At 46.6% G+C, this 25,798-nt stretch overlaps 1 protein-coding gene and 2 long non-coding RNA genes across 5 annotated transcripts in view; all 3 read right to left on the bottom strand.

The window, feature by feature from the left end:
• Positions 1 to 25,798, bottom strand: part of LOC136576361 (uncharacterized) — a 116,184-nt gene that overhangs the window by 74,940 nt on the left and 15,446 nt on the right. For 2 of the 3 annotated variants that reach the window (XR_010786348.1, XR_010786347.1), the window contains one exon: positions 18,298 to 18,413. This is a non-coding gene — a long non-coding RNA (uncharacterized lncRNA). Of the gene's footprint in view, positions 1 to 18,297; positions 18,414 to 23,575; positions 23,753 to 25,798 lie in introns of those variants that run through there. The other variant, XR_010786349.1, reaches the window with a different exon arrangement.
• LOC136576360 (uncharacterized) lies at positions 2,835 to 3,589 on the bottom strand. The gene is made up of 2 exons (XM_066575579.1): positions 3,515 to 3,589; positions 2,835 to 3,432 (listed from the first exon to the last, which is right to left on the bottom strand). Exons 1-2 carry the CDS (start codon positions 3,548 to 3,550, stop codon positions 3,175 to 3,177), a joined length of 294 nt encoding a protein of 97 aa, XP_066431676.1. The 5' UTR covers positions 3,551 to 3,589; the 3' UTR covers positions 2,835 to 3,174.
• LOC136576362 (uncharacterized) lies at positions 3,587 to 6,727 on the bottom strand. Its single transcript, XR_010786350.1, has 3 exons — positions 6,286 to 6,727; positions 4,481 to 4,533; positions 3,587 to 3,600 (listed from the first exon to the last, which is right to left on the bottom strand). It is a non-coding gene; the product is annotated as an uncharacterized lncRNA (long non-coding RNA).

Here is a 25,798-nt window from a genome sequence, read left to right as displayed (position 1 = left end):
AAGGCTCACTCAAATAATTTTTCAGAACAATTTTTATAAGTTTCAATGCGCTTAAAAGCATTGGAACTTTAACTTGAACCAATTTTTCGTTACACTGGGCTGCCTCCAGGCCTAGTTACCACTTAAGCCACATTAACCAAAGCGATTAATGGGTTTCACCTGCCCTCTTGGCTGGCCATGGCCAATTTTTGGGATGTACATTAGTACTGTTGATACAGCAATTTTTGTGGGCCCTCGCCTACAGTGTAATCAAATTAATTTTTAGCCCACCTGCATTACAGCTGACGTTACCTCAGCTGTGTTGGGCAATGCAATGGGATATTTCTATGTACCGCCGGTGGCTTCCTGGCACCCACCCAGGCAGTGGGTCCACAGGGAGTTAAACCTACATGTGTCCACTTGTAAAGAACCCCAGTCTGACTGGGGCATGCAGTGTGGGCCGAAGCCCACCTGTATTACGCACGACATTACTACCTCAGCTGTGTTGGGCAATGCAATGGGATATTTTTGTGTACCGCCGGTGGGTTCCAGGGAGCCACCCATGCTGTAGGTGCACACTGAGTTTTTAATACATCTGTACACTTCTAAAGAACCCATCTGACTGGGGCATGCAGTGTGGGCCGAAGCCCACCTGTATTACGCACGACATTACTACCTCAGCTGTGTTGGGCAATGCAATGGGATATTTCTATGTACCGCCGGTGGCTTCCTGGCACCCACCCAGGCAGTGGGTCCACAGGGAGTTAAACCTACATGTGTCCACTTGTAAAGAACCCCAGTCTGACTGGGGCATGCAGTGTGGGCCGAAGCCCACCTGTATTACGCACGACATTACTACCTCAGCTGTGTTGGGCAATGCAATGGGATATTTTTGTGTACCGCCGGTGGGTTCCAGGGAGCCACCCATGCTGTAGGTGCACACTGAGTTTTTAATACATCTGTACACTTCTAAAGAACCCGTCTGACTGGGGCATGCAGTGTGGGCCGAAGCCCACCTGTATTACGCACGACATTACTACCTCAGCTGTGTTGGGCAATGCAATGGGATATTTCTATGTACCGCCGGTGGCTTCCTGGCACCCACCCAGGCAGTGGGTCCACAGGGAGTTAAACCTACATGTGTCCACTTGTAAAGAACCCCAGTCTGACTGGGGCATGCAGTGTGGGCCGAAACCCACCTGCATTAACCCTTTCCAGTCCACTGTGTGACCTGTGAAGACATTAGGGTTTAAGGCTGTACAGCTCCGTTGTTGGTAGACGTCCGTCGGGGTTCTCTTACTGTATATTGCCAGCCTCTCTGCTGTCGGAGCCTATCCTACGTGTCAGCTCATGCAGTACTGGCTTTAGCCAGCATATAGCGCCGTTGTATAACAGCAGAAAAAGAGTAAGCCCCCTAGGAAAACCATATACAAATTGGATTGGAAAGGGTTAAGCACAACATTACTACCTCAGCTGTGTTGGGCAATGCAATGGGATATTTCTATGTACCGCCGGTGGCTTCCTGGCCCCCACCCATGCTGTAGGTGCACACAGAGTTTTTACTACATCTGTACACTTATAAAGAACCCCAGTCAGACTGGGGCATGCAGTGTGGGCCGAAGCCCACCTGCATTAAGCACGACATTACTACCTCAGCTGTGTTGGGCAATGCAATGGGATATTTCTGTGTACCGCCGGTGGGTTCCAGGGAGCCACCCATGCTGTGGGTCGACAGGGACTTCACAATAGGGAGTTGTACCTGCCTGTGTCTATGAATTAAAAAGCCCGGTCTGACTGGGGCATGCAGACACCTTGACAGAATGAATAGTGTGTGGCACATAGGTTCCCCATTGCTATGCCCACGTGTGCAGCTCCTGATGGCGGTGGCACAGGATTCTATTTCTCATTGCTTCTGTACAGCATTGTGGGCTATCGCTCCGCCACTTTTAAAGAGGGTCGCTGCCTAGCCGTGCCAACCTCTGCAGTGTGTGCCTGCGGTCCCTCGTCATGGCAGACGCAATTCTAAATAGACATGAGCGAGGTGTGGCATGAGGGCAGCTGAAGGCTGCGCAGGGACACTTTGGTGTGCGCTGTGGGGGGGAGGGGGGGCGGTTGGGCAGCATGTAACCCAGGAGAAGTGTCAGTGGAGTGTCATGCAGGCAGTGATTGTGCTTTGTTGGAGGTAGTGTGGTGCTTAGCAAAGGTATGCCATGCTAATGAGGGCTTTTCAGAAGTAAAAGTTGTTGGGAGGGGGGGGGCCCACTCTTGCCGGTATTGTGGCTTAATAGTGGGACCTGGGAACTTGAGATGCAGCCCAACATGTAGCCCCTCGCCTGCCCTATCCGTCACTGTGTCATTCCCATCACTTTCCTGAATTGCCCAGATTTTCACACATGAAAACCTTAGCGAGCATCGGCGAAATACAAAAATGTTCTGGTCGCCCATTGACTTCAATGGGGTTCGTTGTTCGAAACGAACCCTCGAGCATCACGGGAAGTTCGTTACGAATAACGAACACCCGAACATTTTGGTGTTCGCTCATCTCTAATTATAAACCATAAACTACTATTATATTATTTTACAGCATTATTACTATTGTTTCTTATTACTATTACACTGTTATACTATCTATACTAATATTATTACTATCACATTGTTTATACAGAAGATAAGCATTTTTTATAATTATTACGTCTCCTGAAACCATTAATACTATGAAACCATTAATCACTATGAGTGATATTACACTAACCCTAAAGCTACAATTATTTATCCAGAAGAAGGCGAAAAAACCCTGGACACATTCAGCCAATTGGTGACCAGGGAAAAATTCCTTCTTGACCCCGAGAAAAGGCGATCGGTCCAAGAACCCTGGATCAAATCACTTCCTACTATTATTGCTGATATTTTTATTATTCTACTATTAATTTATTTATTTTACTATAATTACTATTGTAAAGATTATTATATTATTATTACTATTGCTGATGTTACTGCAATAGTTCAGAGGTGGAGGGTGCTTCGCAGGATCGTCCACATGATGTTCTTCTTGCCCCACATGCGGGGGCTGCCGTGGCGGATGGAACGCTGCCTGATCCTGCTTCTTCTCAGTGACCGGTCCTGAATCCCTCTCAGTGGGTCAGATGGAACATCACTGCTGGATTCCTCGTCCTCTTCTTCCTCATCCTCAGGATCTTATTCCTCTCTTTCCTCCTCATTCTCAATGTTCTCCTCTTTTTCTTCCTCTCTTCCCCCCGCCTTCATCTCTTCTTCCTCATCTTTTTTCTTCTCCTCTTCTTCCTCATCTTCATCCTCCAGCCCTTCACAGAGCATGCGAGTGATGGCTGCTCTTGCTCGCAGTGCCAACTCTGCCTTTGTTGGTCTCGGTCTGATGACTTCTTTAATAGTTGGCAGATATTGTCTCTGGGCTTCCGGGTTTGTTGGCATGAGGCGCTTAAAATAGAGTGGATTAGTAAATTGTGTGCTCAGGTGACTACATATATACATGTCCATGATAGCTGGCACGTTTACTCACCTCCTTCTTGAAGAGAGGGGACGGCAGGAGTTGCATACATTTCGTCACCAGTCGGAACTCCTCCTCCGACGTGGCGCTGGCATAAGCTGAAGAGAGAACAAGCAGATAATGAGCTCAATCATGAATGTAGAGGAAGAGGCACAAAACTGACCAATATATGTAACCTGCTCGCTGCTCTGAGTGTGACGTATAAAGGTCAGTTAGCAGCCATCTGTTCTCTCTATCTCCACCCTGTACTACATGGTCACCAGTTTCAATATCCAAACCCGCTGCAATTACCTATCCCCAGGACAATATGTTTTGGAGAAGCAGTTGTCCAGATGGGCCATCTCCTACAATCTGAGCCCACCGCTAAGATCAAGTTCACAACTGCAGGGTGCCTTGTGTCCTCACTGCATCCGTCAGATATAAATGTGCCAAACTTATCCATCAGGATCCATTAACCCAACAGAGACCAAAAAAGCCTCCCTTCAGCCTCTGTTGGGTCAGTATATCGCAGTACCATTTTTGAGGCATGGAATAGCATATTAGATAACACAAATCAATATACACACATATACAGAAAAATATATCTGTATGTTTTATTAAATTGGAAGCCTATAAGCAACATATCCCAGTGTATTCCTACACATTGGAAGGTATACCAGCAGGATACTTGACTATATATACAATCTAATGTACAAACCCCTAAACATGGCTACACAACAAGACATAAAACCGAAAAAGAAAAACACCTACCACACCATAATATAAAACAATATCTTTATTGTAATAAAACATTTATAAATAAAAATACATAACCAAAGCAAGGGGGCGCCGCAGACGAAGGCAGCTGTTGGGCCAAAACATATGTCGTGTACCCTAGAGCCCTCTTGCATGGGTTATTTCGCCCCCTGCCTACCCGTTATCCCAGCCCAGGGAGAGCTATCCCTGACAACAGATGAGGAAGACAATGAAGAGTCCTACCTGATCCAAATCCGAAGCTGCTGGGCTCTGTAGTCCACATTGTCTCTGATAATCTGCATCACATCCAAAGCACAAAGAAAAAAGGGGTGAGAAAAGTTCTCTTAAAAGTCTTTCAATACATTATTACTGAGCTATGCTGCATATACAGAGTACTCATATATACACAGAGAGCTATGCCGCATATACAGAGTACTCATATATACACAGTGCTATGCCGCATACACAGAGTACTCATATCCACAGAGCTATGCTGCATATACAGAGTATTCATATACACACAGAGCTATGCTGTACATACAGAGTGCTCATATACACAGAGCTATGCCGCATATACAGAGTACTCATATACACAGAGCTATGCCGCATATACAGAGTACTCATATATACACAGAGCCATGCTGCATATACAGAGTGCTCATATACACAGAGAGCTATGCGGCATATACAGAGTACTCATATCCACAGAGCTATACTGCATATACAGAGTACTCATATACACACAGAGCTATGCCGCATATACAGAGTACTCATATACACAGAGAGCTATGCCGCATATACAGAGTACTCATATACACAGAGAGCTATGCTGCATATACAGAGTACTCATATACACAGAGAGCTATGCCGCATATACAGAGTACTCATATACACAGAGCTATGCTGCATATACAGAGTACTCATATACACACAGCTATGCTGCATATACAGAGTACTCATATACACAGAGCTATGCTGCATTTGGTACATTAACCGGTAACATTAAAAACTATAACTCGTCCCACAAGAAAAAAAAAGTGACAAGAAAATATATGACCGTTGCAACTCTTAGAAGGCGGAGACATAAAACATGAAAATGAAGAGGCAAATAATGTCTGTGTACTCAAGGGGTTAAAGATGGGTTCCTGCTCTGTAAGACTGAGTGACCCTGTATTACATGACACCCAGTTATTTACATGAGGACCATGTAGTGCTACACTAATCCTGCTGGGGGCAGTCACCTGGTTATAGCTGTAGGATCCATGTAATCAACTCATCACCAGCAGGTCTGCGCTATGAAAGGAGGGAACGCTGTGAATGGCACTAGGGGGCGCTATCCTCATATAATCAGATCATGTTAGTATACAGGACCCCCACTGTTGTCGGAGTAGGAGAGCTGCTCAATGCCAATTGATTAAAGGAGATCCTTGAGCTCCCCCAGAAGTTTTGTGAAAGTGACAACAACCCCCTATGCATAACACATCTAAAATATGGGACCCCAGAAAATAAGCCGTGTATAGAGATAAATATATGTTCATTACATAACCGCCCCGGCTCCACCCACAAGTACTTTGGGTTACATTACAGGGAAATAATACAACAGAGCCAGCAGGAAATTTCTAGAACTCTGAATTAAAGGGGTTGTGCCAAGTTACTAAGTGCCCCCTGTCCACGGGATCCACAGGGTAACCTTATGATCAGCGGGGGTCTGACTGCTGGGAAACCCACCGATCCCAAGAACACAGTTCTGGTCAGTCCCTGAGTGAATGGAGCAATCGGACCCCCACTGATAATTTGGGATAACTTTATAACTTGGCACAACCCCTTAGAACAGTGTTTCCCAACTCTAGTCCTTGAGGCACCCCAACAGGTCATGTTTTCAGGATATCCTATAGTGAGAACGCCTGTTGGAATGTCTGAGGCACTGATAATAATCATATCATCTGTGCAATACTGAGGAAATCCAGAAAACATGACCTGTTGGGGGGCTTGAGGACCAAAGTTGGGAAACACTGTCTTAGTACATAGAAGAGACATCATTCCATTACCTGAGATCACGCAGAAACGTGCGGGTGTCCGTCGTCACTCACTGCTGAGCTCTAACAGACTGAGCACAAGTGACAGTTGGAAGACTTTCAAACACCAATCCTGCGATCCTATTGGTCAGTCACTGATGCTGTCGCCATGGTGACAGATGTAGCTGCAGGTTCACTATATGGATATCCTTATATCATGGTGTGAGATGTGACGCCGTAGACCTGAAGTGACGCCATTATTCTGCTTCTAGCCACATTCACACAACATTTAGGAACATTACTTTATCTTTCAGTTTTATTAATTTTTTCCTCCCTAAGTTATAGAAAATGCTTTATCTGCTGTGTTTCTACTACAAAATGGGAATGTTTTATCTTCGTGCTCCTTACACTGAGGCCACATTTAACCCCTTCAGTGGCCGGTTTCTTACCACCCTGTCAGACCCACCAGGGCAGGTGTTTTAAATGGGACAATCATTTAATTTCAACTAATTTTTCGCGTTGCCAGAGCCATAAGTTTCATTTTTCCATTGGCACGGCCATATGAGGGCTTGATTTTGCGGGACAAGTTGTACTTTTTGATGGTATCATTTTTGGGTATATATAATGTATTGTATAATTTTTGTAAAAAAAAACTTGTAGGGAGATTTGGGGGGGGGAAAAAAGAAATTCTGCCGTTTGTCTTATGGACTTCATTTTCCGGCGTTCAGTGTGCAGAATAAATAATGTGATAACCTTATTCTCTGAGTCATACGATTCCGGCGATACCAGGTTTATACTGTTTTTTTATGTACATTTAAAACATTTTTTTTTCTCTTAAAGGTTTCCTTTTGTGTCTCCACATTCCTAGAGCCGTATTCATGTTATTTCCCATTGCCAGAGCTTTAGAAGGCCGTGTTTTTTGCAGGATGAATTCTAGTCTTCATTTATCTAATTTTTGGGAACATATAAAATTTTGATCGCTTTTTATTCCATTTTTTCTAAGGCCAAGATAAACAAAATCTAATTATGGCATGTTTTTTATTTTTCACTGCATTCTCTGAGCAGTATACACAATGTAATAAAGTCATTCTACAGGCCAGTACGATTATGCCAATACCAAATTGTAATAGTTTTTTGTTTTTGGCTAGGTGGGGCATTTGGCTGAGGTGGGGCATTCAAGCATAGGCCAGGTAGCCGGCTCAGGGTCGACTCAGCCTTCCATCCTTCCGAGGTCGGTTGGCTCGCCGGGCCTCGCAGCTCCACTGCCGCACCCCCTCGCCTTTGTGAGGGTCGACCCATAGTACCGCCCAATCGTGACTGTAAACCTGAGCACTATCTCTATGCCGCCAACCGCAGAGTCTTTGCCCTCAGGGAGACGCGCGCATTTTACTTATCACAACAGAACGCAAAATTCCGGCCGAAATCTTAGCTCCGCGTGCTGAAAACCCTGAAAGAGCCAACCGAAATTAACCACTAGGAGATTGCCATTGGAAAAACAGTGGCTTTGTCACCTGCCTATCCGCTTATTCCACCAGCTCCTTTGCATACGTCACTAAGCAAGCGCTGTGATTGACTGGCACTGTAGCTTTATGGTTAGTGTAGCACCACCCGCAAGGCGATTCATTATGGGCATCTCAAAGGAGGTTTTAAATTTGTATCTACAAACTCCTCAAAACGCGCTTTTCTATGGGCTACCTAAGGTACATAAAGGTTTGGCGCGACTGAAATGTAGACCCATAGTGTTGGTGATCGTCATTCTGACCCAAGGAATTAGCAAGTATCTGGATATTATCCTGAGACAGTTTGTTGAGGCATTACCAGCTTCTACGAGAGATACCACGGATGTACTCAAACGGCTGGAAGGCATATAATCACCGGATACGAAGCTGGCGAGTTTGGATGTAGAATCCCTCTACAGCTCTATCTCCCACTCGGGCGGACTGCAAGCTGTGCAATTCTTTTTGAACCCAAGAGGTACACATCTAACATAGTAAGAGTATCCAGTTCATTCGGATTAAGACCTGTGGGAGATATCCTATATGTTCACCATTTTGTATATATTTTCTGTTATCAACTGTGAATATAATGTATTTTCTATAATGGTCTGAACTTCTAGGAGAAGGGAACATCACCTCCCCCCCACCTCCACAGCTAGTGCCGTGTGCTCAAGAACTGGAAAAACCGGTTCTAACTGGCAGAAAGCACATGGCATAGGAATGTCTCTGTCCTTGGCAAACAGAGAGGAGAAACACAGGATGTTTCTCTCATGAAGCTAAATTCAAGAATGAACTGAGCGTGCTCACTGAAGTTCCTCCCAGATGGATGAGATCACAAGCTACCTCACAAATACCTCCCTCTGAGAATAACCAATCGGCTCCCTAAAATACTGTAACTGTAAATTACTTCATTTCCTGTGTTAAGATTATTTAAGTTTACGCGCGCTGAATAAAGACAGAGTTTTGCTTTTAGGGGCACATGATGTAGCCGTGTGTTTCTTTGAAAGGCTCTCCAGGCCTGCACATATTATCTTAATTTGGAAACGCACAGTATATCTAAGATAGCGAAATTTGCGCTAACAAATTTGGAGGCACCGCTGGGATAATGAAGATACAGAGATATGAAGATATTTCATCGTTATCCGGACACAAGGGGACTTCGAAGCAGAGACGGAGAGATAATGAGCTCAAACAAGGTAATAAGTTATTCTTGTACCTGTCCCATCTCTCCCTCTCTGCTATGATCCGCCCCGGGCCGGGTGAGTTGAAATATGATAAGTCTGTATCAAAAGAACTATTAAGCAGATATACTGTGTGTTTTTAATGTTGTCTGTGAAGTAATGTCTTGATTGTAAGAAGGCGTGAGCTATGGGGTTTTGTATTGTCTCTGTAGTAGTAAATGGTGTGAACAGACTGCAGGTTAATAAGGAACAAAGAATGTGTAGTATAACTTGTTAAAAAGAAAGCAAAAAGGAAAGTTGATGTAAGCAATTTTAGCTGAAGGTTATAGTAGTGATTCTGGTTAAAAACAGTCGTGTGTCCATGCGGTCAGAGAGTGTCCATTGTGCAACATGTGGCTGAAGAGGTCTCCCTTTGTTATGTGGGGGGAGGGGTACACATGGAATGCTTTCATTTGCCATGCTAGTAGTCATCAACTCAAAGGATTTTGGCTTGGAGTAATTGATACCAGACAGCAGAGAGGCATGTCTGATGGAAGAGTGAGCCGGCCGAGATTCCTGTCCAATTGTAGTGGGCCCAACGAATTTTTTGAGGACTAGTGCCAAAAGTAAAAGTTTGTGCTACGAGATGTGGGATGAGAGAATCTCAATAATAATAGGATTTTTCTAATTACGACATAAAAGAGCAGGGTCGAAACTGTAAGTGCTTATTAGTGAGATAAGCCAAACCTGCGTCGTGAGGTGTGAGAAAAATCTAAGACTCGCAAGCAAATTCAATGAGATGATGTTTTGTTTGTAAAAACATAACTGGACACACAAAAATGGGGAAGGAAAAAGGAAGTCAATGAGTTAAGAGAAAGGTAGAAGGTTTAACAATGAACGGTGATAATGGTTGCTATTTGGAGTGATGGATATAAGTATGTGGGTGGAAATGGGCATAAGTTGTATTATGTTTGTCATTGGATAGCCTATGCTGGACAAAATATGTAAAAACCGCGGTACATAAGAGTTTTTCTTATATATATACTTTGTTCAATATGGGAAGTTCTATGTACAGTAAATACAATCCCAGTTTCTACTTCACATGAGATACTTAGCAGTCTGTATATATGAGTGAGTGGAAACCCCAGTGAGTGTGAATTTGTGGGTATAAATGAAGGGCCCGTATGAGAGTTAGATTGTGTTATATGGTGTGTACTGTCCGGTGGCTAGAAATGAAATGAGGCAAGAAAGACCAAACGCTGAGCCAGGCCACAGGAGGTGGAGCTAGGTGATGTAAGGAGATGGAAAGTAAGAACAATAGGAAGAGGTTTTTGCTCCACCCTCCACACAGACCAACCTAGGAGAGAAGTGTGTCTCCATTTAAGTGGATATTCGTGTATATATATGTATATTGTGGTAATGTATAGAGGGGAGGTCACTCTTAGACTCCATGTTAAGTCTCTCACTTGAACAAATGTAGGTGACCAAAGGAGGGGCATCTAATTTATTCCTGAGGGTAGTTGTGTGAGATAATAGTCCAGGGTTACCACAGTATATTTATTTATATATATATATAGGTTCATAGAGTATGGGGAGAATTTAAAAATATTGAGTTGTGTTAATTTGAATATTAGAAAATTGAGATACGAAAATGAGATAATTGTGTACTTGAGACATCTGATAAGTACTTTAGTCAAATTAATAACAAAAGTTCTATTCTAGAGTGTATCTCATTTTCAATTAACAACAGTATTTAACATGAAAATAGTTACATTTGAAAAATAAGTACATTTTTGATGCCAGTAATTGAGTTTATCCCGAATGGTATCAGGGATACTAGTCCCTTAGTAAACCAGTAGTTAACCATCATTGGTGCAGTTGTTATGGTTGCAGATTGTAATAACAATAGTTCCTCTCCTGTTTGCAGTATGTTTTCGTACAGGTACCAGAGATGATGTGGGGCCCCTTAATATCGTGCTTCCTCAAGGGGTCATAAAATACTGTATAGAGTGCAAACAAAACATCTTTCAGCTTCCAGACTAGCTATGTATGAGACTGCCCTGCTAGCACCATCACATATCGCAATCAAGAGGGGTAGAGTTCCAAATGTCGTTTCATGTCTTTTACTGAATTCAGAAGGTTGAGAGGAGGGGCAGCAGGTGCAGACCATGACATTAAATAGCGAGCACATGGTTGTATGATTGTAGAAACACAAATGAAAAGAGAAACTAGGGGTCCTAACAATAATGTTGTAACTGCCATGATTAATGTAAATCTTGAGTTTTACCCATAGATGGTTCCAAATATCGGTGAAATGGACAAGTAAAAAAAGCTATGCAGTGGTAACCGACAGAATGAGGTAATAGTACAAAAACCACTCTTTCCCTCCTGAGACACTCAGTTACTCAGGAAATAGAGGTGATGGCGCTCACTGAAATATGTAAGCTGGCTGCAGGTAAGACTGTTTGTGTCTGCACCGACTTAAGGTACACATTGGGAATCGTACACGATTTCACATCCTTTATGGCACAGTGGAAGTTTCATGGGGTCCTTGAGTAAGCCAATCCAGAATGCAGAAGCAGTGTTTTTGTTCTACAGGTTTTAGCTCTTTCCGCACAGGTGACTTATCATCAGAGTCCAGGCTTATGCCACAGAGACAACCACTGAGGCTGGAAGGAACCAGAGAGCAGGCATCGCAGCAGCCTGACTTCCCTTGAATGAGGTAACGGCTGGTAACCTGCTTGCACCTGAAACAGGTGTAGATATTTCTCTGTTGCTTGAATTACAGGAACAGGCCTCAAAAGAAGAAAAAGGAGGAGTGGAATAGCGAGCGGAATGCTACTGGGGTCTGGCAGAAAGGTAAATGCCTGTGCCTCCCCTGCACGCTGTGCTCCATGATGTCACACCTGATCCCTGAGCTAACCCATTCATCCAAGGAGGTAATGTGTGATATGGTGTCTTCTGCTTGGCTTACCCCAGGGTTCAACACTGCTGCAATAGGGTTTGTACAGGGGTGCATGATATGCGCCCATTACAATCCAGGCCAATTGGTCAAGGTACCTTCTCGATGCGAGCCAGACTATCTGTATCAGTGACTGCAGGATGATAGCATACAGCTATCACAGGTAGGTGTTTGGAGTTGTTGGTTTGCATAGACCTCTTTTCATGTTATTTGTAGGCATGGCTTGAGAAATAAAATATAAATAAAAATAATTTTTAACACGCCAAAAATATGACCTAAGAATATGTTTTATGAAAGTAATTTTGAATATTTGGGTACACCAGAAGTAATAAGTAATAATAAAAGGTAAACATTTTATAAGTCATCTACTTGGTTAGAACCACGCCTAAATGTAAGACTAAGTTGAGTCCTTATAAATGTTTTGTTGCGGAGGGCTCCTGTAATAGGCCTATTCTTATTACAGGCCAAAAAGGAGGGTCTCACCTCCCAATTGAGTGCCTAACATCAGGAGTTATATCATCTGTCACTCATAAATGTGTATTCTCCATGTTTCCAAATCAAAATGCAAAGAATCCTTTCAAGTGCTGTTAACCACTACGATCTCAGTGAAACTTCAAGAAAAGCTAATTTGGGTTCATGTCAGACATTGAATAAAGATAATCAAGGAAGGAGACAAATGTGGCCCATAGTCCTTTGTTATATGTAGGACCCCTGCGGTCATTGGGCTGTCATTTCTCTTCTTCCTCATAAGGGATGTGGTAAATACATAACTACTGATGAAGAGGATCATGACAAATCTAGGAATATTGGGTTATATATTTGATTAACTTGGTTTGCAGTGTTTGATAACATATGTGATAAACCAAGAATAGTGCTGATGATAATGATAAATTGAAGATTATTGTATGGTTACTTGATTGATTTTACTTGCAATATTTGATATTATTTTATTTGTTTAAATGATATGTCTACTGTATATAGACATTATTTGTGCTATAATGTAGGAAGATTAGGAATATTAAAAATATTCATTTGCTACAGCTGAAAACTTATCAAGTCTCTCTGGGCAGAGATTGTTGCATTGATAATTTTGAGCTACAGATTTTTTTTGTTTCATCTATTTTTATGAAGGGGTGAAGAAAAGCACACAAGACCCCAGATTGTGATTTTGTTTTTGTTTTGTTTGATTTGCCATGGACTGCATTATTTTGGATCAAGTTTATTTGGGACTGAGAAAATTTATGAACTGAGTTATTTCCACCAGGACATTTGGACTTTTTCAATTGTGATTTGAAATGTCATCTTCTCTAAGTGCATGCTGCACCTATCCACACGCTATGACTAGCCAACTGAGCCTGAAGAACTGACACGTGTGCCCGACTGCTGCTAAATTGCCACTGGGGTGATCCTCATACTCTGCATAATAACCGCCAGCAGATGACGTCAAAGGAGGGCGAAGCATCACCGCTCCTCCCTGAAGACCTTGGGCAACAAAATGCTGTACAGAGGCAGCTGCTACATTGGAATAAAGGGGCTCTATAGTCAGCTGTGGATACTTCTGGATATGGAGAATGGAGAAGATTGTTTGATACCAATGTAATGGGCAGGGACAGATTCCTACTTAGGGTCTGTTCTTTGGCTAACCAGGGAAAGCAGTGAGGGCACAATAATCCCCCTGCATCGGAGATCCTATAGGTTTAGGATCTAAAGAAGATCAAGAGAAGAAGAAACAATTTTACAGGAAGAGACATTTGTATTCAACATCTAACGGTTTTTGAATTTTTTGTTTTTCGTTATTTTCTCGAGCCCAGATTTGACAAGATTGGTTTTATGTTGATAGCAAATGGATATATATAGGGAACAGATATTTGGTTGTTTATGTAATATATTTCAGAAGTTGATAAATAGAACTTGAAGATCAAACCATGATATGTCAAAGTACATATTTCCAACCCTAAATTGTATGCTAATTTTATGTATCTTGATGAAATAGTTGTATGATGGCTACAAATAGCAAAAGGGTGGATTGTGGTACAATAATAATTGGCTATTTGTAGCCCTCCATTTTGTCCTTCATCCTCCATTTTGTATTTTACATGCAAATAGCTATGAACATTCATGTGGACTTCAAACCTTTTTGGTGTAGGAAGCTTTGATGTAACTGTGAAATGTGACAGAACAATGCTAACTGCATTAACTACAGTTCCATTTGTATAGGTTTGTTTGAACTCTGTCCACATACATTGTATGGCCAGGAACCTGTTGTCTTGTTAATCCTGTGATACCATCAGCATTGTCTAGGGAATTGAGTTGTTGATTCTGAACCTTTGATCAATGAAACTGGCTCCTTCAGATGGTGGGGGGGGGGGGGGTCTCAGACTGATAACATCTTGGTTTGAAAAGCTTGGAGAATATGGCCTATGACTCAACAAGTTATACTAGTATGAAGGACAGGAGAGGGACTAAGGAGTGGTAGCTTTTGGAATCTAGGATGAGAAGCTCTGGGTAGTCCGTACACTTCAATACCAGATTAGGATGACATCTGTTGAACCCCTAGAAGTGAGGGAACCTTTGGTGATGGTAATATGTGATCTGTAATAGATAGGTAATAATGTAACTTGCTATCTTTATACTTTGTGATGTGACATCTGCAACCTTTATGTTTTGTATATAGAGCTGATAGTTTACAAATGTAGGACAATTATTCACTATGCTCAATTATCATTTTGGTTTTAATAAATTCTTATCGTAAAACCTTTTATAGTGTCTTACTCTCTTAAAAGCGTAATCTGAACTTAAGTCTTGCTCCTTGCAGCAATACATAAATGGCGCTGGAAACAGGATTACGCAGAGAGTAATATACTAGTTTGTTTTTAAAAGAAGATTATGATAATCTGGCATAGTGTAAAAATGTCGCTGCTTTAAGAAAATCCGCAATAGTACAAAAAAAAAATGTCAACAGATGCAATAAGGTAGCAGTAAGTGTACCAATGTTTCAGCCATATTGTGTAATCAGACCAATGTTAACATGTAACAAACAATGTAACCTGAGAACACACTTGAAAAGCCGATCACAATAGACATGTTATATCATCTAAACTATGAACAAGGTGGCTTATGCAGAAAACGTGAAATAAAGATCAATCTTTCAGGAGCCATCTACCTAGAATACCGGTGGGAAACTGTAACGTGTTGTGTGGTATTTTCCATATCCTGGATATCACCCAGCAGTAGGAAGGGATAAGGCAGGAGGCAGCCACATGGCGGAGGTGACAGCTAGGGTCCCCTGTAGGTGGTAGGGAAAGGCCCGAGAACACAAATAGGAAGGAAAAACCATCCAGGAGAATGAAAATACGCACAACAAAGGAGGGAATTGTGGGAGATATCCTATATGTTCACCATTTTGTATATATTTTCTGTTATCAACTGTGAATATAATGTATTTTCTATAATGGTCTGAACTCTGGGAGAAGGGAACATCACCTCCCCCCCACCTCCACAGCTAGTGCCGTGTGCTCAAGAACTGGAAAAACCGGTTCTAACTGGCAGAAAGCACATGGCATAGGAATGTCTCTGTCCTTGGCAAACAGAGAGGAGAAACACAGGATGTTTCTCTCATGAAGCTAAATTCAAGAATGAACTGAGCGTGCTCACTGAAGTTCCTCCCAGATGGATGAGATCACAAGCTACCTCACAAATACCTCCCTCTGAGAATAACCAATCGGCTCCCTAAAATACTGTAACTGTAAATTACTTCATTTCCTGTGTTAAGATTATTTAAGTTTACGCGCGCTGAATAAAGACAGAGTTTTGCTTTTAGGGGCACATGATGTAGCCGTGTGTTTCTTTGAAAGGCTCTCCAGGCCTGCACATATTATCTTAATTTGGAAACGCACAGTATATCTAAGATAGCGAAATTTGCGCTAACAGACCCAACTCAGAGCATTGTTTTCCTGCTCTGGATAGAAAAAAAAACAAAACAAACAAACTTGTGACAGCGTAACTTTCTTAAGAACAGTGAAACATCCTTGGTCCAAATGAAACAGTCAAATTTATTAGTAGGAATCAAGGACAAGCCTTTCCTCGTTACTGCCTGCTCAACCTCTGACCCCTCAGGATACATTGATGATCTGTAAATCATCTTTCATGGCTGGGGGTGCATAGTGCGATTGCCTCTCATCAGAATTGATCAGACTTCTCACGGGGAAAGACCTATTGACCGCTATTGAGAAAACCCCATGCCACCGCGATTCCTCAACATATAATTCAAAATTAGTGGGTCTAAAAACTATGCTCCATTTGAGTTAAATCTTCCCCTACCACGCATTCTGGGTATAGTGCCACCCCTACCCCTAGGTCTCTCTGGGTAGGACCCTCTTTAGACGACTCATTACCAGAGATCACAGAGATCCCTATTGCACTGAAGAGGTTTCCGTTCCCTCAGATATCCAGTATACTTTTCTATTGCAGGTTTGAGTGTTTCTCCTTTTTATCATCTTCTGTCTCTCCTGAGAACCCCCTGGTATCCTTAATCATTTCCTCTAAGCTCTTACTCTTCTTTTCTAGATTTATCTTCTCTTCCTCTAATAATAGATTTATGAGCCTAAAAGAGCTTTCAGTGGCCTCCTTCTCCCACCGTGTCATGAAGGGACCCGTTCTTAGTTTTGGTGGTGGCAAAATGTGTGCCCTCAGCCCTTGAGGTACTATTTTGTGTTCTAAATAGTTGGTTAGCCCCTGCACCTCCCACCAATACCTTATACATTCCTTATAGGGCCTAGTTAAAAAAAAACTCTGCGCTGCGTTTTTTTTAACTGTGTATTGTTTTCTTGTTTTTGGGGGGCTCTCTACTGGGAACCCCTTTTTTACCCTGCAGCTCTCCCTATGTTTAGGGGATTTGAGATCGGTGACTTCAGAAAGGAACAACAGGACCTTGTGGCGCACATTCCATTTGTTTTTTTATAGGGCCTAGTGAGATTCTTAAAGGCATAATTAATCAAAGTAGCTTCAGTATGTATATCCAGATCTTTATTCGAGAAAACTGATTTGGCCTCTAATACCCAGGGGGCAGTATTGATGCTCCCTGACAGAAAACCTGCCATTTCAATTATAAGCAAATCACCGGGGCAGAAAGGTCCTTATAACAACTATTCCATCACCGAGAAGAACAGAAAAAATGTATTTTTTTCAAATATAACCTTTAATAATATTCCTTAAAAACAAGGTGTACAGATATAATATTCCACATGTGTCTCCAATACAGAGAGATCACACATAATCCTAAATAAAGATCCTACAGATCACAGGTGAGATCACCTTTAGGGCAATGTATATAGATGAATCACCAATATTGGTAATCATTATGGAAGTCCCCAGCAAAGTATCACGTGTATCCTTTCCTTTATCATGTTCCAAAATGTTCTCCTGTGCTTGGTGTATACACTTTTATACTGCCTCCTATGTACAAGAATATAACTTCTATAATACTGCCCCCTATGTACAAGAATATAACTACTATAATACTGTCCCCTATGTACAAGAATATAACTACTATAATACTGCTCCCTATGTACCAGAATATAACTACTATAATACTGCCTCCTATGTACCAGAATATAACTACTATAATACTGCCTCCTATGTACCAGAATATAACTACTATAATACTGCCTCCTATGTACCAGAATATAACTACTATAATACTGCCTCCTATGTACCAGAATATAACTACTATAATACTGCCCATATGTACAATAATATAACTACTATAATACTGCTCCTATGTACAAGAATATAACTACTATAATACTGCCCCCTATGTGCAAGAATATAACTACTATAATACTGCTCCTATGTACAAGAATATAACTACTATAATACTGCCCCCTATGTACAAGAATATAACTACTATAATACTGCCCCCTATGTACAAGAATATAACTACTATAATACTGCCCATATGTACAAGAATATAACTACTATAAAACTGCCCCCTATGTACAAGAATGTAACTACTATAATACTGCCCCTATGTACAAGAATATAACTACTATAATACTGCCCCCTATGTACAAGAATATAACTACTATATTACTGCCCCCTATGTACAAGAATATAACTACTATAATACTGCCCCCTATGTACAAGAATATAACTACTATAATACTGCCCCCTATGTACAAGAATATAACTACTATAATACTGCCTCCTATGCACAAGAATATAACTACTATAATACTGCCTCCTATGCACAAGAATATAACTACTAGAATACATTAAAAACCCCATTGATTTACATTGGGCCAGTCGGACCTACGTTTTTCACAGATATATTAGGTGCACGTCTTTTTTTGGTGTGTAATACGCACCATTACAATCTATGGGTGCAGTAAATAGTGAATGTGCATGTTATATTACTTCATGGATTCACCTGAATAAGGCTGCACATTCACCCCCCATTTCTATGGGTCCAAGCTGTACGCTTCCAAAGCCCTTTTCTAGCACAGCCTCTCCAACTCATCCACGTGCTCCGTGCCGCCATAGTACCTGTCAGTAGAGGCAGGAGAGAACATGAAGACCCTCTTTTTGGTGTCCTAGTGTAGTATAGCGCCTGCTAGAGGAGCTTCACACAAGGTGTAAATTTTGCACAATTTCTGAAGAGAAGATCCACAGCATTTACAGTCTGAGCCGCGTGGAGGAGATGTAAACCTCTTCCACATGGTGCATAAAGATCTGCACAAGTCAGTACAGAACTGATATGTGGTGCGGTTTTAAGTCCGCAGCATGTCAGCTTATACTGTGGATATTCAGTATGAATTCCACCCCTTCAAATGAGGCTGTGAAAAACACACCAAAATCCACGTGTTGCGTGTATGGCGACATTGATTCTTGTGCCGACTGCACTAAAATCTGCAGCGCCAGCTGGACAATCATACTAACAATTGTTCGTCTTCATGCAATCATCTGCCGTGTGTGAACGCAGTGATGAAGCGCTGATCACAATGCTTTGTCGACCAGCACACGTTACAAGTAGCCAAGAATTGGCCGATGGAAGAGCTCCCTAACGCAGGGTTTGTTGCACAGGAGTCACATAACCCGAATAGCGCTGTATGCAGAAAACAGCAAGAGACTGTCTGGAACAGACATTTTTGTTGCAGAAGTCTTCATACCCTTTATGTAAAGCAGCTCTAACACTCAATATGAGGGGCTCCTAGTTGGGTCTCTCTGGGATGGGGGATTGTCTAAGGCAGTGGTCCCCAACCTTTTTGGCACCAGGGACCGGCTTCAAGCAAGACCAGTTTTACAAGGCCCGTAAGGGTTGGGCGGGACATGGGCGGGGCTTTGGTTATATGGGGCGGGGTTATGAAGGGGGTTGGAGTTTAGTGCATTCTTATTTAATTATGACATTTAGAATGTCCTGGCAGTACACACATAGGGCAGTATATAATCTATCCCCCCCCAGCACACAGATAGGGCAGCATATAATTTATCTCCCCCCTCAGTAATAGACAGCCCGCACCCCTCAGTTATTAGCAGCCCCTCCCCATAATAAGCAGGTCCCCCAGTAATAGACAGCGCCCCCCCCCCCGTTATAGGCAACCCCTTCCCATGTAATAAGTAGCCCCCATGCCATCCAATAATAAGCAGCCCCCTCAGTAATAAGCAGCCCCCCCGCAGTAATAATCAGCCCCCCCAGTAATAAGCAGCCCCTTCCCCTGTAATAAGCAGGTCCCCCCACCCCAGTAATAAGCAGGCCCCCCCCCCCAGTAATAGGCAGCCCCCCCCAGTAATAGGCAGCCCCGCGTAATAGACAGCCCCCCCCAGTAAGCAAACCCCCCCAGTAATAAGCAGGTCCCCACCCCAGTAATAAGCAGCCCCGCGTAATAGACAGCCCCCCCCCCCCAGTAATAGGCAGCCCCCCCCAGTAAGCAACCCCCCAGTAATAAGCATGGTCCCCCCCCCAGTAATGGGCAGCCCCTTCCCAGTAATAAGCAGGTCCCCCCCCCCCAGTAATGGGCAGCCCCTTCCCAGTAATGGGCAGGTCCCCCTTCCCAGTAATGAGCAGGTCCCCCTTCCCAGTAATGAGCAGGTCTCCCCTTCCCAGTAATGAGCAGGTCTCCCCTTCCCAGTAATGGGCAGGTCCCCCCGCTTCCCAGTAATGGGCAGGTCCCCCCCTTAGCAGTAATGGGCAGCCCCCCATTCCCAGTAATGGGCAGCCCCCCCCCCCTTCCCAGTAATGGCAGCCCCCACCCCCTACCCAGTAATGGGCAGGTCCCCCTTCCCAGTAATGAGCAGTTCCCCCTTCCCAGTAATGAGCAGGTCCCCCCTTCCCAGTAATGGGCAGGTCCCCCCCTTCCCAGTAATGGGCAGGTCCCCCCCTTCCCAGTAATGGGCAGGTCCCCCCCTTCCCAGCAATGGGCAGGTCCCCCCCTTCCCAGCAATGGACAGGTCGCCCCCTTCCCAGTAATGGGCAGGCCCCCCCTTCTTCCCAGTAATTGGCAGCCCCAGCCCCTTCCCAGTAAGGGGCAGGTCCCCCTTCCCAGTAATGGGCAGGTCCCCCTTCCCAGTAATGAGCAGGTCCCCCTTCCCAGTAATGGGCAGCCCCCCCCCCTTCCCAGTAATGGGCAGCCCCCACCCCCTTCCCAGTAATGGGCAGGTCCCCCTTCCCAGTAATGGGCAGGTCCCCCTTCCCAGTAATGGGCAGGTCCCCCCTTCCCAGTAATGAGCAGGTCCCCCTTCCCAGTAATGGGCAGGTCCCCCCCCTTCCCAGTAATGGGCAGCCCCCCCCCCTTCCCAGTAATGGGCAGCCCCCACCCCCTTCCCAGTAATGGGCAGGTCCCCCTTCCCAGTAATGGGCAGGTCCCCCTTCCCAGTAATGAGCAGGTCCCCCCCTTCCCAGTAATGCGCAGGTCCCTCCGAGCGCAGCCCCCCCTTCCCAGTAATGGGCAGCCCCCCCCTTCCAGCATGGGCAGCCCCCCCCCCTTCTTAGTAATGGGCAGCCGCCCCTCCAGTAATGGCAGCCCCCCCTTCCCAGTAATGGGCAGCCCCACCCCCTTCCCAGTAATGGGCAGGTCCCCCCCCTCTTCCCAGTAATGGGCAGCCCCCCCCCCCTTCCCTAGTAATGGGCAGCCCCCCCCTTCCCAGTAATGGGCAGCCCCCCCCCCTTTCCAATAATGGGCAGCCCCCCCACTCCCAGTAATGGGCACGCCCCCCCCTTCCCAGTAATGGGCAGGTCCCCCTCCCTTCCCAGTAATGGGCAGCCCCCCCCCTTCCCAGTAATGGGCAGCCCCCCCCCTTCCCAGTAATGGGCAGGCCCCCCCCCCTTCCCAGTAATGGGCAGGTCCCCCCCCCTTCCCAGTAGTGGGCAGCCCCCCCCCTTCCCAGTAATGGGCAGCCCCCCCTTCCAGTAATGGGCAGCCCCCCCCTTCCAATAATGGCAGCCCCCACCCCAGTAATGGGCACGCCCCCCTTCCCAGTAATGGGCAGGTCCCCCCCCTTCCCAGTAATGGGCAGCCCCCCTTCCAGTAATGGGAAGCCCCCCCTTCCCAGTAATGGGCAGCCCCCCCCCCTTCCCAGCAATGGGCAGCCCCCCCCCTTCCCAGTAATGGGCAGCCCCTCCTTCCCAGTAATGGGCAGCCCCCCCCCCCTTCCTAGTAATGGGCAGCCCCCCCCCTCCCAGTAATGGGCAGCCCCCCTTCCCAGTAATGGGCAGCCCCGACCCTCCAGTAATGGGCAGCCCCCCCCCTTCCCAGTAATGGGCAGCCCCCACCCCCTTCCCAGTAATGGGCAGGTCCCCCCCCCCTTCCCAGTAATGGGCCAGCCCCCCCCTTCCTTATGGCAGCCCCCCCCTTTCCAATAATGGGCAGCCCCCCCACCCCCAGTAATGGGCAACGCCTCCCCCTTCCCAGTAATGGGCAGGTCCCCCCCCTTCCCAGTAATGGCCAGCCCCCCCCCCCTTCCCAGTAATGGGCAGCCCCCACCCCCCTTCCCAGTAATGGGCAGGTCCCCCCCCCCCTTCCCAGTAGTGGGCAGCCCCCCCCCCCTTCCCAGTAATGGGCAGCCCCCCCCTTCCAGTAATGGGCAGCCCCCCCCCCCTTCCCAGCAATGGGCAGCCCCCCCCCCTTCCCAGCAATGGGCAGCCCCTCCTTCCCAGTAATGGCAGCCCCCCCCCCCTTCCTAGTAATGGGCAGCCCCCCCCCTCCCAGTAATGGGCAGCCCCCCCTTCCCAGTAATGGGCAGCCCCCACCCCCTTCCCAGTAATTGGCAGCCCCCACCCCCTTCCCAGTAATGGGCAGGTCCCCCCCCCTTCCCAGTAATGGGCAGCCCCCACCCCCCAGTAATAGGCAGCCCCCCCCATAATATGCAGCTCCCTTTCCTCCCGTAATAGGCAGCCCCCCCAGTAGTAATCAGCCCCCGCAGTAATAGGCACCCCCCCCCCACACAATTCTAAGCAGCCCCCCAACCCATATACTTACTACAGCGTCGCTCTCTGTCTGCTTGCTCTGACGTCAGTGTGCAGCCCGGACCGCTTCCTCCCCGAGTCCTCTCCTGCGGAACTAATGAGCAGGGGACTCGGGGAGGAGAATCCTGGCTGCACACTGAGGTCAGTGTGCGCCGGATCAGCGCGATTACCAGCGGGGAGCTGCGGCGCCCCCGCTGGTAATCGCTTCAGTGCTCAGCGGCGTTGGCACGCTGCGGGCCACATAACACAAGGCAGCGGGCCGGATTCGGCCCGCGGGCCTTGTGTTTAGAGCAAAAGTTCCCGGCGCTGCCGCGGACCGGCGCTAAACACACAACGGGCGGCCGCGGTCCGGTGGTTGGGGACCCCTGGTGTAAGGGATCTCACACAAGGGCACCCTCTCTACAGGGGTTGTCCCAAGATATAGGCTTATCTCCTTATTCACAGGATAGAGGATAAGTGTCTGATCAGTGAGAGTCTGACTTCTGGGATCCGCAGAGATCACAAAAACAGAGGGGACTGAGGCTTCCCATAAGAACGGTGTAGCAGTCGCGCACACGCCCTGCTAGCCTCAGCAGCCCACATGCTTGATCGCTGCTCCATTCATACAGTGGGGGACACAAGACCTGCATTTTCATGATAGGGCAGGGGTCCGAGAATTCAGAACCCCCACCAATCAGACATTTAATCACCTATGCCGTGGATAGGAGACAAGTTTGTAACTTGGGACCGTCCATGGAAGTCAATACTGTGTACAGCAGCAATAACCTTCTCTATTATACAGGCAGTTTCTCTGTCGCCACCACCAAGGCTTTCTGTAAGAACACAGTTAAGTAACGTTACGGGTGTTTTCACATCTGCGCTGGGGATTCCAATGTCCTCCTCTGGTTGGGAAACAGAAAAGAAGAAACCCCGCAGCCCAAGGGGTCCGCCTGTGGACGGAACCAAAGAGCGCAGGACGGACCCCATTGACTATAATGGGTCTGCCTACTTTCCGTCCAGCTGTCTGATTTTGCAACCACATCTGTGAGGACCTCCGTCTGGAGGTCCTGATGCAGATGTGAAACCACCCTTAGAATGTGTCTTGTATTAGTCCATGACTAATTAAGGAAAAACATAACACCAAGGATACCAGACACACACAGCAGTTGGCATTTCCTTTAAAGGCCCAGTCCCCATCATAACGGACACGACTCTATGTGAGCAGCCCTGCCCATTATGATGAGATGCACTGGTGTCACCCACTCACCTCTGTCCTGGGTAACCCTCCGAATACTTGTTGTTCATACAGGAGCCCAGAGCCTGCAAAACTGCACAGCTGGCAAAGTCCTCGGAGGCGATGAGCTCCAGCCCGTAGCGCTGCCGCTGCTTCTCGAAGCCCGGGGTGGAACAACCTGGTACTGATGTTCTGCTGCATTCCTTGGGCATTCTGATGCCGTTCCATATATACCTTATGATCCGACTCTCCAGCACTCTTCAGTTTTCTTCTCCAATGATGAAACAGAAAACTGGAAATGACAACTCCGATGTAACCCAGCCTAATCCAGCGGACATTCTCATAATTCAGCCCCTCGTAGCCTGGAAATATGATAATCTAAGGGCAAGAATACTCCCATCCAAGGCCAATAGGAATCTACCTGATCGTCAGGCAGCCGGACCGTCTGTGAGGGAAGTGTACCAGCCCTATATAAGTGACCACACAATGCCTGGTGAGGGCGCTGTTGGGCAGGGATAAGCATAGAAGGGGACACAGTGCTAGATCAGTGCTGCAGTCACTTCATCAACCAGCGAGGAGCCCAGAGATGGTAAAGTGCTGACCTACATTACCAACATATCACCAGTGTATAAGATCGGAAGACTCCCTTAAAGCGACCCTCCAGCCCTGGACAGATGGCCGAGCCGCTATGACTATCTGATGCGCATGTGTGTTAGTATGCAGCCGCAGTCTAAGGATGTGCTCACATGTGTGTTAGTATGCAGCCGCAGTCTAAGGATGCGCTCACGTGTGTTAGTATGCAGCCGCAGTCTAAGGATGTGCTCACATGTGTGTTAGTATGCAGCCGCAGTCTAAGGATGTGCTCACATGTGTGTTAGTATGCAGCCGCAGTCTAAGGATGTGCTCACATGTGTGTTAGTATGCAGTCGCAGTCTAAGGCTTCATGTCCACGGGGAAAATCAGGCCCGCACCGGATTCTACATGGAATCTGCAGCGGGCCTCTCCTTCCCCGCGGACATGAGCGCTTAAAATAGGAATTTAAAAGAATTAACTCACCCCGCAGTGGGCCGGGAAAGTCTTCTATTCCTAACGGCCGGATCTTCTTTTTCGGCCGGCGGGTGAACTCGTCACGCCAGCGGCACGTCGCCGACGTGCTGCGCGCATGCGCCGGGCACATCCGCCGAGCCGAAGAAAGAAAGATCCGGCCGTGAGGAGAGAAGACCCTCCCGGCCTGCTGCGGGTGATTTAAAAGAATTAACTTCCTATTTTAGGTCTCCCGCGGATCCGGACGGCTTCCATAGGCTTCAATAGAAGCCCGCGGGAGCCGTCACCGCGGGAGACCCGCACGAAAATGGAGGCGTGGGCCCCTGTTAACTATTCTCCCCCTCGCGCTTCCTGTCCTCCCTCCCCCCTCCCCCCTGCAAAATGGGCTCCCTCTTCGTCGCGCCCCCGGCGCTGCTTGTGCCACCACGTGTGCTGCGCCGCCATCTTGCGAGGACGTGCGGCCTGACCGCGCGCTCCCCTGCTCCTCTCCACTGCTCCCTCCGCGCTCACCTCGCACATGTCCTGGAGTCCTGCGCCCGGCTGCTCAATGCTGCAGCTGTTCGGAGCCCGATATGACTGCCGAACGCCGTCCCCCTTGCTCGGTGGTTAGTGTCCTCTGCGCCTCCGCTGCCGGTCCTCCCGCCGTACCTCTCGGTTCCGGCGCCAGTTTCCGGCTCGCTCCTCTGTCCCTCCTCGAGCCTGCGCTGCCCAGGCTGACTCTTCCTCCTCCCCTCTTCGGTGCTGGGCTCGGACTTAGTCTCGCGGGGGGCTGCTTTCGTCGGCGCGGTCTCCCTCGCGGCGCCTCTTCCGTGTTTGCTGGCTCCTCTCCTGGCCTCCGCTGCGGTTCTTCCTGCCCGACTGGCTCCCTGGCTTCGGCGATCGTCCTGCAGCTTGCCAACACCTCTTCAAGCCATCCGGTGCCGTCCTGCATCACCGCTTCTTGAATCCTGGACCGTAAGTCGTCCATCTTCTCCCTTCTTTCTCCCACTGCTTCTATCTTCCACCCGACTCTTCTGACCTTCTTTATCTTCCAACGGCTTCTTTCTTTCAAGACTCCTGTCGTCTGTGCTCTGTGTCTCGCTTTGTTCTTTTCTTTTCTGCTGCTGCTCTTATTTTCTTCGTCTGCTCTTCTGCGTCCTTCTACTTCACTGTCCAAGCCGTTTGTGCTCTTTCCCGCTCTCTGGCTGTCTCCTTCCTGTCTTAGCTCCACCC

Source organism: Eleutherodactylus coqui, chromosome 8 (genome assembly GCF_035609145.1).
Source record: "Eleutherodactylus coqui strain aEleCoq1 chromosome 8, aEleCoq1.hap1, whole genome shotgun sequence".
In the NCBI taxonomy this organism is placed as follows: Eukaryota; Metazoa; Chordata; class Amphibia; order Anura; family Eleutherodactylidae; genus Eleutherodactylus; species Eleutherodactylus coqui.
Note: the sequence above shows the minus strand (reverse complement) of the source record. Positions and strands in the feature narration are given on the sequence as shown.